Source organism: Mobula hypostoma, chromosome 1 (assembly GCF_963921235.1).
Source record: "Mobula hypostoma chromosome 1, sMobHyp1.1, whole genome shotgun sequence".
NCBI classification, from domain to species: domain Eukaryota; kingdom Metazoa; phylum Chordata; class Chondrichthyes; order Myliobatiformes; family Myliobatidae; genus Mobula; species Mobula hypostoma.
The window spans coordinates 157,683,341-157,697,835 of NC_086097.1; the positions used below are offsets into that span (position 1 = coordinate 157,683,341).

At 39.2% G+C, this 14,495-nt stretch overlaps 1 protein-coding gene across 12 annotated transcripts in view; it reads right to left on the minus strand.

Moving 5' to 3' along the window:
• adgrb1a (adhesion G protein-coupled receptor B1a) overlaps nucleotides 1-14,495 on the minus strand; it is a 566,941-nt gene that overhangs the window by 292,141 nt on the left and 260,305 nt on the right. For 11 of the 12 annotated variants that reach the window (XM_063058411.1, XM_063058383.1, XM_063058420.1 and 8 more), the window contains 3 exons: nucleotides 10,964-11,128; nucleotides 6,999-7,163; nucleotides 2,385-2,549 (listed from right to left, as the gene is read on the minus strand). In XM_063058411.1, the coding sequence (XP_062914481.1) occupies nucleotides 2,385-2,549; nucleotides 6,999-7,163; nucleotides 10,964-11,128 (495 nt within the window). Of the gene's footprint in view, nucleotides 1-2,384; nucleotides 2,550-6,998; nucleotides 7,164-10,963; nucleotides 11,150-14,495 lie in introns of all 12 variants that reach the window. The other variant, XM_063058402.1, reaches the window with a different exon arrangement.

Below are 14,495 nucleotides of genomic sequence, written 5' to 3' on the forward strand. Positions count from 1 at the left end.
ATTGGCATCCCCAAGAAGTATACATCACGTCTGTTATTTTCTCATTGCATTTAGGGAGATTTTCAGAGCATGCTTAATCACATTCACTGTAGGTTTTAGATTATTGAGGGAACAATATGATATTGTATTCTAAATTGAGAGACAGTATGAAATTTACAGGAATTAATCTGTAAGTATTGAACAGAGAAAGGTGGCATTTCATTTCATTCATTTCTGAATAGGAAAGTGGGGAGGATTCCATCAAACTCTATACTTATAGGTGGCAGTATTTCTTTTTGGGAAATCAAAAGATGAGTTACCTACTGCAAAAAAACACTGTCTATGACCTACATTTTGAACCAGTGAATATTTGTGTCTGCTCAGGCTGTGACTGCTGTCAGAGGCAAAACAGGCATTCTTGCTACACACAGGATGTTACCTTGAAAATTCTAACGTACGTAAGGGTTAGGACACATACACTGAGCAGCTAGAGATGCTCAGAATTCACAGCTTTCTAACCTTGCATGGGTTAATTTATTTAATTGGAAAATATCATTCTCCCTTCAGGACTTTTATATTGTTTTTTAATATAATTATCCCAAATTCTACTTTCCATGGCTTCCATTTATAAAATCAAATTGCTTGACAACCATTTACTGCTGCAATGGTCACAGAGGCACTGTCTGCTTGTTGCTAGGTAACATGGCCTGTGGTTAATTTGGGTGCAAGTGTCAGCAACTTGATAATTGCATCTCCCAGCAGTAACCGTCAGCAACTATTAGAAGAACATGTTGAGCTGAAAGTCATCAGTGCTTTGAATGTCTCAATATTGTGTTCTATTCAGAGCTCTCTATTAATGATACTAGTTATTCAGCTTTATTCAAGATCTGCCTCCTTCAAAAACGAACCATGTTATGTTTTCATGTATACTTTGACCCTTACGGGTTGCTGTCAAGCTTCCCCGTGTGTTATGTACTGAACGTAAGCTGGGTAGTTGACTTTTAAGTAAAATAAACAGCTGCACGTTTGTTCCGCACTTCTCTATCTCTTGTATGTGTTATTGATGGGCACCCAGCTTTCCAGAACCACAAACATGCTCATTCACTGCTCTATATTAATGATACAAGCTATTCAGCTTCATTCATTATCTGTCTCCTTCAAAAACAAATCTCCTAAATGAAAGGCATTTAGAGTAAACTGCCCCCCAAGTCTTCTCTCCTAGCAGTTTCAATTTTAAAATAACTGCTCAGGCAATCCATGCCAAATTTCATGCCTTTTTCTTCATTGCTTCCTTTTTTAAAAAAATAAATACAGAATAGATACAGAGTCACAGGACAAATACAACAGTGAAAATCACATGAACTCAGCTGTTGGCAAAAAAATTCACAACTAATTGACCTGCCCTCTTGTAACCTCAGACTACTGTCTATTTCCTCTGCATCACTTAAGCAACATGTTTAATGCAATAGTTTTCACTTCAATCAATCCATGCGGCAAAATATTTTAACAGCTAACCCTACACTCATCCCAAAGAATGCTACATGGATTCATCAGTGCAAAAATAGGCCATTCAGGCTCTTAAATCCGTGCTGGTGCATGTGCTCCAGGAGAATCTTTCCCATCCTACTTCATCCCATGTTGCCATATTTTCATTTGTTCTTTTCTCCCTCACGTGCCTATTTGATTTGACTTTAGCATGTTCTGCAATTCCCAGCATTATCCGAGTGAGTACACTTTTCCAAATTTCTCACTGCCTTTTAGTGACTATACCTTTGCTTACATATGTATTTATTTGCTCTAGCTTTGGTCTTCCAAAGAAGAAAACAAATTTGCTGCATGTATCCACTGAACTCTTTAAGCCCTTGCAAAATATTCAAGATCTTCTTTGAAGTCAACTCCTAATCATAGCATAGAGCCATACTGTTGTAGCATCGTAATGGTCATAAGGACACAGAAGACAGAAAATTGGCCCTACAACCCCTTACAGCTCTGACATCATGCACCACTCACACAAATCCTATATCAAATAAACACTTAAAAGTTATACGGAAGTGTTTTCTATATGAAGTAATGCTATTTCACAGTTTTATTTACTTAGTGACAGTTGAATGAAACAACCACTCTACATTCTTATTTCTGAAGAAAATCCAGCTTGTTCTCCTGAGTGTTAATTATCTTTCACTTAAGATCTTAAATAACATCCCCGTTGAACCTTCTGTTTTGTTTGATGAAGAAAATACTGCTTGACCTCATGTTTCTAACGATCCTGTTTTTACACAAGTATCATCTGCTGCATCCTTTCAGTTTCTGCATCATTGTTTTATTGCACATTACCACACTTACTGCCCATTCATTACTCCTGTTTTGGATAACCTGTTCTGTATGGAGACAAAGACAATATTTACCTGGACATTTCTTGTCATTGCACAGTCTATACTCCTCTTGAGGTCCTTCACACTGTAGCCCTCCATAAAATGGTCCGTAGCAGGCCCTCACTCGAAGCTGTGTTCCGCCATCACAACTTTTGGTGCAAGGTTCCCAATTGGTCCATTTTTGCCACTTTCCATCCACTACAAAACAAGACATTAATGTAGAAAATGGTCTTCAGTTAACCTGGTACATCTGATGCACTGGTTACCAGGAGTTTGAGGTATAGAACATTCCTGTATCAAGCACCATCTACAAAATATAACCTGTGATAATATAGTTATATTCACAAGAACAACAAGAAAGAGTTTACAGTTTGACATAAAGAGTACCCACAGTGATGGTTTAGAATTCCAGTTTTTCCGAAAACCAAATTTGGTATTAATTAGGAAAGCAACACATTTTGATGGAAACAAACAAACTGCTGGAAGAGGAATTCAGTGGGTTAAGCAGCATCTGTGGGGGTATGGTGGGGTGAAGTTATCACAGACATTTCAGGTTAACACTCTGCATCAGGATTGAAGGACACCTGAAGTTTCAGGTCCTAAATCAGATCCTGAAATGTTGACAGATTCTTCCACCACTTGTGGGGGTAGAAGGGTGGGTTGGCAAGTTTGCAGACGACACAAAGGTTGGTAGAGTTGTAGATAGTGTAGAGGATTGTCAATATTGCAGAGAGACATTGATAGGATGCAGAAGTGGGCTGAGAAGTGGCAGATGGAGTTCAATCTGGAGAAGTGTGAGGTGGTACACTTTGGAAGGATGAACTCCAAGGCTGAGTACAAAGTAAATGGCAGGATACTTGGTAGTGTGGAGGAGCAGAGGGATCTGGGGCTACATGTCCACAGATTCCTGAAAGTTGCCTCACAGGTAGATAGGGTAGTTAAGAAAGCTTATGGGGTGTTAGCTTTCATAAGTCGATATAAGGCGATATAATGATGCAGCTCTATAAAACTCTGGTTAGACCACACTTGGAGTACTGTGTCCAGTTCTGGTCGCCTCACTATAGGAAGGATGTGGAAGCATTGGAAAGGGTACAGAGGAGATTTACCAGAATGCTGCCTGGTTTAGAGAGTATGCATTATGATCAGAGATTAAGGGAGCTAGGGCTTTACTCTTTGGTGAGAAGGAGGATGAGAGGAGACATGATAGAGGTGTACAAGATAATAAGAGGAATAGATAGAGTGGCTAGCCAGTGCCTCTTCTCCAGGGCACCACTGCTCAATACAAGAGGACATGGCTTTAAGGTAAGGGGTGGGAAGTTCAGGGGGGATATTAGAGGAAGGTTTTTTACTCAGAGAGTGGTTGGTGCATGGAATGCACTGCCTGAGTCAATGGTGGAGGCAGATACACTAGTGAAGTTTAAGAGACTACTAGACAGGTATATGGAGGAAGTTAAGGTGGGGGCTTATATGGGAGGCAGGGTTTGAGGGTCGGCACAACATTGTGGGCCGAAGAGCCTGTACTATGCTGTACTATTCTATGTTCTATGTTCTACACCCTCACCCCACCTCCCTCCCCCACATCCACAGAGAGCTGCTTGACCTGCTGAATTCCTTCAACTGAATGAAACATGAGGTTCAAGCTCCTGCATCAGGACCGTAATGTCAACAGTTCCTCCCTCCTGCGCCCCCCCCCCCCAACAACCATTCTCCCTCCTTGAGAGTGCTCAACCCACTGAGTTTCTCCAGCAGGTTATTTGTCACTCCAGATTCCAGTATCTGCACCTCTGAAGGTATCTGAGGTACCAAGATATTGAGAGCTAAATAATAACAATGCCAGTACATTGAATGACAATGACAAAGTGCTTAAGAAGCAAATACTTCTGCTTCTCTGCTTTTAATGCTACTTCTTATCAGGCATCACCACAAGACAAAGGAAACCACAAATGTGGTGTTGCCCTTATTCAGACCTTGAAAAACACCTACACAGAAAGAAAATAGACACAATTTAATATGTTAGATATTCTGCGGTTGAGCTTAATGTAATATCGAACCAGCATTTTGACTTCAGACTACCAGGAATAAAAGTCTCATGGAAGCACCTTTCAGCTCATTCAATTTCACTTTACACAGGAGGCAAAATTGACTGTCAAGAGATATTTCTTCACTGTTAAGATGTTCCTTTGTCCTCATAAAACAGTATTATAAATAATAAAATCCTTTCCAAGCAGTGAAGGAATACAATCCTATTACAACGTGCACCATGAAGGTTCCTCATTTCAGCAGCCCTCAAAATAAACCAATGATTGGAAAAAATCCCGGCCAAGCATTATTATTTTACCAGTCAACAACTGTTATGCAACATTACCAACTTCTGGTGGCGTAGTGGCATCAGCGCCAGACTTCAGCGCAAAGGCCCCCGAGTTCGAATCCAGCTGGCTCCCTTGCACGCTTTCCATCTGTGCTGGGTTCAGCGTTGAGCTAGCAACTCGGCCTCATAAAAATAAGAAAGCCTGCTAAAAAAATGCCGTCATGATGGTGTCCCAATGACTCCACTCCAGTTCTTCTTCACCAAATTCTTATTATTAACCCTATTCTACTTGTCAAAGCATGGGACATTTAGTCAGACTCTCCTTACCATTAGTCCATGGTTTCTCACTATTAATTGACAGAGACTGAGCATACTTATACAAAAAAAAGAACCAAGCATCACTCAGGTGAAAAAAAAATCTTAAAATCTGCTGACAGTAATTATTTTTCTGGACCAGGATGTATCAGGTGGTTGTGGGTTCCCAGAAAGACTTGCTTGCAGAGTGATCTCCATTCGTCCCAAGTATAGGACCAGTAATTCTTAATGCCTGGAAGGGACATTGACTTAATGGAGCAACTAACAATCCACTGGAGGGACTCTGTGTTGGGCAGCAGCTGTGGGGAAAAAGGGAATTGATACTGTTTCACATTGAAACCCTCCATCAGTCCTGAATCATCCACAATTCAAGTTGGAAGACCTAGAACTAGGGATCACTGTTTAAAAATACGGGGACTTCAATGCCCTTTGAATCTTACTTGGAACTCACTCCTTTATCCTCAGAAAGAGATGAAGTTTTATTTTTCTCTAACCTGTAAGCCTTAAAAGTCTCTTCCTCAAAGGATTAAGAAAGCAGTCTTTGTTATGTTTTTAATGCAAAGTTAAATGGATTCTTGATGAGCAAAGTGATGAAAGATTACCATTGTTGAACAGAAATAGGGAGTTGAGGTTATAATTAAATCATCCACAATCTTATGAGTGGCAAAGTGGATTTAAAGGACTCTGGATACTCCTCATCCTAACTCAAATATTCTTATACAACACTTCCTTACAAACGAATAGAAGAACTATTTAGATTTAGATCTAAGTTCCATCTGAAAGTAAATTTCTAAAGCTGCCATCTAAGATATTAAATTTAATTCATTTCCCTTTTTTTAGGATAGGGGCAGTGCTGGTAATATATTTTAATGCTCAGATAATAGGTGACTCGGAGGAAACTTCTAGATGCTGAAAGGTCAACATTTATTGTGCATACCTAATTTTCCTTGATCTGAATGACTTAGTAAGTCATTTTAAAGGGCTTGTTTTGATTTAGAGATTCACTCATATTAAATGTCAAATACATATAGGTTGTGCAAAAATGGCAGAGTTTTTTTCCTTTGAAGACCATCAAAAGGAGCTTTACAACAAATCAATGGACTTCTGGCCAATATTACTAATGACAGCTTATTAACAGAGCTAAATTCTAATAATAATTCAGAATTTCAATTTAGCAGCTTCCGTAGTGGGATTTGAACATTATTCCTTGGATTGCTATTGAGGAGCGAAAAAAAAAACCTGCAGTTACTGGCAGGTAGTATACTCACAGTTCAGGCAGCATATGACAAAAGTTCATCAACTTGAAAAGAGAACTGTTTTGCACTCCACAGTTTCAGCCTGGGCCTTTTCTGTTTTTAACATCTGTATTTGTTAGTCAAGATTGTTGAATGACTGGACTTGTGGTGGTAGCATAGCGGTTAGTGCAATACTATTACAGCTTGGGGTTTTGGAGTTCAATTCCAGTGCCATCTGTAAGGACTTTCTGTGGGTCCCGTCCATGGAGTGCGTTGGGTGTTCCCCAGATGCTCTAGTTTCCTCCCACAGTCCAAAGACATACTGGATAGGTTAATTGGTCATTGTAAATTGTTTCATGATTAGGCCATGGTTAAACAGGGGGGTTGTCAGGGATTGCAGGGTGGCATGGCTCAAAGGGCCACAAGGGCCTACTCTGCACTGCATCACTAAATAAAATAAAATAAAACCATTACACCACCCTATATTGCTGTAATGGAAAGTTTAAGGCTGCAGATGCTGAGAATCTGAAATAAAAACAGAAAATGCTATAAAAAAAAACTCAGTGGGTCAGGCGCCATCTGTGGAAAGAGGAATAATGAATGATTTGGGACCACTTGGCAGTTCAGATCCTACTGAGCTGCGAAGGATCCCAGATCTAAAATTTTAACTGTATCACTTTCCACGAGTGTTTTCCGGTCTACGGATTGTTTCCAGCATATTTTTCTTTTGCCCTTCTCACACTGTACTGTCCTCATCTTAACTATTTAAAAACAAATACACAAACTCACCTGGACACTGCCTTGGAAAGCATGGTCTGTTTTCAGACCAGTAGCCCTGGCATTCAGCTCCTCCAAAGGAAGGACCATTGCATTCCCTTGTCCTCTGCTGAGTCCCGTTCGAACAGGTGGTGGAACATTGACTCCAGCTCGACCAGTCGTTCCAATTCCCATCCACTTATTGGGGGGGGGGGGGGAAGAAACAAAGAGACATCTCAACGTTACATTTTTAAGGTTATGATGGAAATCAGCAAAGATAGCCCAGGCTAGTTTTGGATTACAGTGGAGAACTGAAATAACTGATAACATAGGTAACATTATTGTGCTGGGAATATGAAAGTAATCATTGGTGACATTCAGCACGGAGATGTGATAAAGCAGCAGGGTGAGCTCAATACTTCAACAAAAGCAGATTGCTCATTAGTTCTAATGGCATTTCTCTCTTTTTAAAATACGTCATGTTTTGTTCTTTATTGCATTTTGTCTGTACTTGCCTCCCAGTGAACAATGCTGTTAGTCATGAATCATACATATCTTTACCTTTTACTCACCCATAAATCATCTATTCTGGTATTGTGTTTGAAGGCTGGGCCCATTTGTCCCTGATTATGTTCCTGCAAAGTTCCGTTTTGTTAAGGATACAACATTGAATGCAAGTTCTTCATTTTTTGCTATTTTTGTATTGTGTCGAAACTACCTACAGAGGGAAACTCCCCCTCCCCTTCCAATCAACAGATTGCATTTCTCCATTGTCATCCTTGTCAAAAGCAGACTAACCTCAATTAAGGGTGAGAATCCTAGCTGCATGCCTGATTAGAAATTACCACACAGATGCTATGTTTAATCAGTAGGAATTTTTGAATCTGGCTTTAAATTAGTAAATACATCTGTCAAACGCACATTTATTTTACAAATATCTAAACGAAGTAATACCTAATACTGATTTCACACCATTTTTATTATCTGCTTTGGATGCGCACCATAAGGAAATAAAAGAAAACCACGAGACTTGTTGGAGTAGGTTTGGTGTGTTCCAGGAAGGAGTAATGTCCATATTTTTCATCTTAACATTATAGAAAAAGTCCATCAAGTCCATACCTACCTATTTAATATAGTGTGCCATGTCAATATTTACCAGAACTGATAGAATGGCCTTAGAGTTATTTAACCCAAATAATAAACACAAGTTAGAATCCAGAATTTTCTTGACTATTACTTGGATGACACAAAGATGCTTCTAGAAGACCTGCTGCCTCATTGCTCCAGTGCCCCTTGTTCTTTCATGACCTCTGGTACTGTCTATGTGGAATTTGCATCTTCTCTCTGTGGTCTAGTGAGTTTCTTTTGGTGTTCTGGCTTTATCCCATGTCCCAAAGACAAGCAGGTTGATAGGTCAACCTGGTACAAATAGTCCCTAATGTACGTGTGAGTGCTAGAGTTTTGGTGGTGCTGATGTGAATGTGGAGAAAGTAAAATAAACTCAGGATTAATGTAAATTGGTGGTTGTGGACTGAAGTGCTGTTAGTATATTGTATGAGTCAGATTGTATTGTTGAAATTTATATAATATATTGAAAAAAAACCCACTTGTTTCACCATTAAAAAACTGAATGAACAGATCAGAAATTAGAATCAGTGAGCAGGAGATATATATTTTTTAAAAGTCTTCAAATAATAGTGAGACAGAAGCTATGTGATCAAGAATGGAATTATAAGTCAGAGATCTCGGTACTGACCATTACTGGTAGGAAGGATAAGCAGAAAAACAAGATTAAAGAGTTAGAGGCTTCAAGGAGGGAAGGGAAGTTGTTTTAGGGAAAGATTGTACTGGTCTGGAATTTGTGCATGTTCTTTCACCTTGAATTAGACTTAAAAGCTGCTTTTGGATCACTACATTTCACCAGCAAAAATTTCTGAGTCAATTAACGGCACTGGAAAATTGGGTTGGACACTATTAAATAGGATTCACCCTAGCATATCTGAGGTTTGCTATAGGTATAATGGCAATGCCTGATGCCCAGCAGTAATTTTCAATTCTCCCAACAGAAGTAGGCTGTTAATGGTGCAATGTGCTGTACGACCTCCATTTACTACACATTAAAATAAGGAGTAGCCTGCCGGGAAACTGGCAAAATGACACAAGTCAAAAGGTCCCCACTTGGACATCAATGGTTTGCTCACAGCCTCAGCTGGAGTCATTTCGTCTTATTCTATTCTTATCCATAAATTTCACTGACCAGGATCACAAAACCTCTACATTATGTGTCATAGTGTGAGGTGCCACAGTAACTGGTCTGTTGGCATGCTTGAAACTGACCGTGACCTGGACCCCATTATGCCATGAGAGCCCATTGGTTCAGGCGGTTGTGTGGGGATGTGGGAGAGCACATGTCCATTTTCCTCACCTCCGTGGCAGCCTATTTCATTGCAGCATTGTGACTACCATGGAGAGGTTACCTTGTTTAACTTTCTTCCCAGTGGGCAATGGAACAAGGCAGGCAGCCGTCATTGGCAACTGCACAAGTTAAGTTGTTATGTATGTTTCGGGATTTTTTTAAACAGCTTTTTCACCAATTTCCCATTTTTTCTATTCAAAGTTGCTAGATGAAGACTGAAAGGAGATGTGGCATTCAAAGTATATTTGAACAGATCAAATTACTATAACATATGAAAGATAAATTTCATGTGCAATAATTAATTAGTCAGAATGTGTTTCCAGGACAATGTTCTGAGTGTAGAACATACAGCATAGAAAAATTGAGCTCAGTATAGAACCTTCTGGCCATAATGTTGTGCTGACTCCTTAACCTATTCCAATATCAATCTAACCCTTCTCTCCCACAAAGCTCTGCATTTTCTATTCACCCATGTGCCTAAGGATATCCTAAATGTCCCAAATGTATTTGCCTCTACCACCCGTAGGTGTGTGGCAGTGCATTCCATGCACCTATCACTCTCTGTAAAAATCTTGCCTCGGATATTCCCCTATACTTGCCTCCCAACACCTTACAGTCATGCCCCTCTTGTATTCGATATTTCTGCCCAGGAGTAGTAGAGAGATTTCTCTCTGCTAAGTGCTGGTGACATTCAGAAGATTCATCCTGGTAATTATTTTTTGTTGAAATTATCATTCTGTTTTATAGAGCATTTTCCCAGCAACAGGCAGCTTAGGAAAACTTTAAGCTATATTAATGAGCTGAACACAGAATATTATGAGGAAGTTTCCCCCAGGTCTCTTTGAAAAGTATCAGCTGTGCGACAGTTTTGAGTCTGTTAAAGGTCAGCATAATAAAAACAAAATATCTTAATGTAGACAAAAGTTTAAGGAGTAATTTTAACTTAAGATATAAGGTGGAAAATACAATTACATCTGGTACTAGCATCACTGCCTGGTATGAAAGCTCCAAATCATAGGATGGTAAAAAGCTGCAGGGAGTTGTAAACTCAGCCATCTTGGGCACTAGTCAGCTACCATCAAGGCCATCTGCAAAAACTTGTGCCTGAAGATGGCGGCATCCGTCTTTAAGGACCGTCACCACCCAGGACATACCTACTTCTCATTACTGGCATCGCGGAGGAGGTATTCAGCTGCCCTTAGAAGCACACTCAGTGTTTTAAGAACGACTTCCTCCTCTCTGCCATCAGGTTGCTCAGTGATCCATGAACCAATGAACACTACCTCACTACTTTGCTCACTCTTTGCATTGTTTATTTATATATATTTCTTATTGTAATTAGAGTAATTTATGTATGGCACTGTACTGCTGCTGCAAAACAACAAATTTCATGACATAGGTCAGTGATAATAAACCTAATTCTGATTTCCTCCTCTTTTACCCTGAGCCCTGCAATATCTTCAATGTCTTCAGTGGAGATTCAACTCAGAACAGGCATAAAAGCAACATTAAATTCTTCCTGAAGCTGCTTGGTTAGAGATGACCTTGAAGTCTGAAATGGTGTCAAAGAGAAGACACTTACCAGGACAGAGTGCAATGTTGCAGAACTTTGTTTGCTTCTCAGGACCTTCACAAGGATTCCCTCCAAATTGGGGCTGTATACAGGAACGGGTGCGATCTCGGTGACCCCTACCACATGTGGAAGAGCACAAGCTCCATGGTGACCATTCCTCCCAGACACCGTGGACTGAAAACAGAACAACAAGATCTTGATCTCTTGTAAGGTTTGGTATATCTGTGAACGTGTGGAAGAAAGTTCATCAAAGCAAATTGGATGGACCTGAAAATTCGATAAAAATGTAAACTGACTGAAGAGCAACACTTCACAAAAAACTGATGAAAGGGAATAGTCCTAAATGAGTTTTAAACTGATTGTCCTACCTCGGCTGCAAAACAAACAAAAAATTATAATTTGCATAAATTAATCTCCCGATAGCATGTATTCTGTTACATGCAACTAAGTCATAAATGTCCATCTGAACCATAACCTGGATTAAGTTCATTCGAGTTACTGAGTGAGATGAAGTAAATATCAAAAGGTCTGTTCTCCTGATAAGCAACCACCAATCCATAAGCTAAAGTACAAACTTCGACCGCTAAATACATACTTGGTCAAAGAAGCCAATAATAACCTTCATTAGGCCTCACACAGGAGAATGGAATTTTTTTTCATCTTCTCATCAAAAATTTTCATCTGAATAGCTCATGACATCGTAAAGCATTTCATGGCTTCTGATTTTCGCTGGAGGGAAAGCATTATTATTGATGAGGAAACCTGAAAGTTTCCACAACCAGGCAAACCATTTATCGTTTAATGAAATAAGTTTACAGACAAGTAATGACTAAGAGACTAGAAGAACTTACCGTGGAATGGAGTGTAAGAAGGGAGGATTAATTAGTGGCTCTCAATTCGTCACGCAAGGCTGATATTATTTAATATTTCACCCAAAAGACTGCACAGTCAACAGTGTTCTACTTCCTTAAGTCTATTTTGCTCACGGTTCTACAGTGATCTTCCTCCACTGACAAGGAGGGAAAAATACTATTATTATGCTGATAAATGTGAGAAATAACAAAATGGTCTGCACTTCAGACAGATAGCTTAGGAATATAACTGAGATTGAACAAACTGGTACGCAAGTTCTAAAATCGATTCAGCAATAGTAATAAGCTGCATTGGGGTTGCTCACAGCCTGACTGCATGTAAGAACAAAGGTGTGCACACCTCCTGCACTGGAAGATTAGCGTAAATTTCCAATTCCTAAGGTTTGGATTTGGACAACACAGCCAATGGAATAATTAATATTTGGAAAGGCTCGACCAGTCTAAATATGGTAAGGATCCTCAGTAGCATGGCAATCTATTACGTGGTAAGGTTTGAAAGAAAGCCTATCACCATCCAGCTAACCTTTGATTATAATAGTAACATTCAACTAGCCCATGTCTGACTGGCCATTCTGTCAAAACATTATACTGACGACTTGTAGGTTCGTGCACACCTAATGCAGGGCTATCTCATCTGCTGGATGAACACCAAAAACTGCAATAAAGAGATCATACTTGTAACTTTCATCCCTGGTCTCGTGATAGATTCCAATCCCTTTTTGCAGTGTTGCAGGGACTGATCAATATGTGTTTACTGGAACCATGGCAGACTGCACCATTTCTTCCAATTAGGAGTTAAACACTGGTAGCTTCAAGTCTCAAGAAATTTTATTGTTTTTTTAGTTCATTTTTATTCCTGAATCTATTTTCTCTACTCCAGGCAAAGACTATTCATATTTCAAAATATCTGGATTTCTACTAAATGTTCACTGGAATTCAATTGTACTTTTTGTGGGTAAACTTCTCAAGCAGTTTCTTGAATCCTCAAAAGATTAATACAATGCAATAGGTACAGTATATGCAACTTATAGGTTATAAATAATCAGGAACACGCTTACCAATACTTGAATTGGTTTCCAAGCACCAACCTTATCTAATGGTAATTCTCAACCCACATTTTCTAGTGGTTTGCTCTCTGAAGAACAGCATTTATTCTGTGATGCATGGTATCATATTGCTTAAAAATGTAAAGCATAATCTGTGAATAAACATTCACTAGCCTTATGGCTTTGAGAAGTGGGAAGCAGTTCCATTCCTAAATATTGCCAGGCTTAGTTCAAACGCAAGTTAATCCAAATCTTCTGAGTTCAGTTTAGCCTAATTTTGTTTGGCTGGACTCTTTTTGTATTCAGTGCACTGTTCAGTGCACACAAAACCAAAACCAAACAAGTACTAATGGAGATCCTTTGTGTCTTTGTGATTTGAATGCATAATTTCAATCCTTTCAGACTGACTCTTGGTTCAATGGATTTGGGCAAAGTACTTGGACCAAGGCCCAAGGTGTTTTGTTCAGCTACTACAAAATAACAATTTATTTGTTAATTTTTTTCCCCTACAGGAAGTGAGAACTTTGGTCTTGCATTGGAAGGACACATCTTTTGGAGCTAATTTAACATAAAAAGACAGAATAGCCAAGTCCAATGACGGTACTCAAATGAATTCAAAGCAAGAGCAAACAATAGTTCCCAATTACCTCTCCACTTGTCTCCTTTTTATGCTTGGTTTGCTCTTTTACAATTCAGTCATTTCCTATGGGATTATCGTAAGAAAAGTATTTCTTCCTATATCAAATGGCTTCTGCTTGGCCAGCACTGGATGGTTGCCATTATTATCAAATCAAATAACTTATCCATGCAAACCATATTGGACGCAAGATCTTTATCCTGACAACTATGAATTGCAGTTCTCTGACTAAAACCCAGATTATTAAGTCTTTTATCAAGTCTTCAATCACGATCACCGATCATAGATGTTTCCTGTTCTAAGATTACCTTCCCAATCCTGATGCCTGCTACCGAGCTGTCACTTGAGACCCTGTTTTTTTTTTATTTTAATATAGGTATGAAAGACTGTGCTTTGTATATTGATTATGCTTGATTCCACAGAGGAGTTCTTTCTTGAATAATTGGCTAGGCTACACAGAATGCAAGTAAAATAATTATACCTAGAAGATATTCAGCCTAACAATATGTTCCTAAAGTGGTCCATATGCAATTTACTCTGGCTAAAAGAAACCTTTGATAAATATGCTGTGATTCCCCTAAAATAATCAAACATTCTTGACAGCCCATTAACACATTTTATTAACAATGTAAGATTTACTTATCTCCTTGGGCTAACTGGCCATTCTTTCAGAAACTTAAACAAAGGAGCCATCATACCCCATTGTGCTCATTTCGGTCTACACTCATTCCAGCAACTATCAATCTTTTTCCAACAGGGCTAATTTTGCAGCTTCAGTTTGTGTTTTCACTATCACATCAAAAAGTTCATCCATGCACAGCAAACAGTATTTAGCTTCTTCTTAAATCCACATATCGATTGAGAGAGACAGTTGATGAGTTATTCCAGATGCTGATGTAAAGTACCACTGTTAACAGGCTAAAAGAATCGGTTGTAAAATGGAGGCGGTGAATCACAGTGATGTTCTGTCGGCTACATACAATATT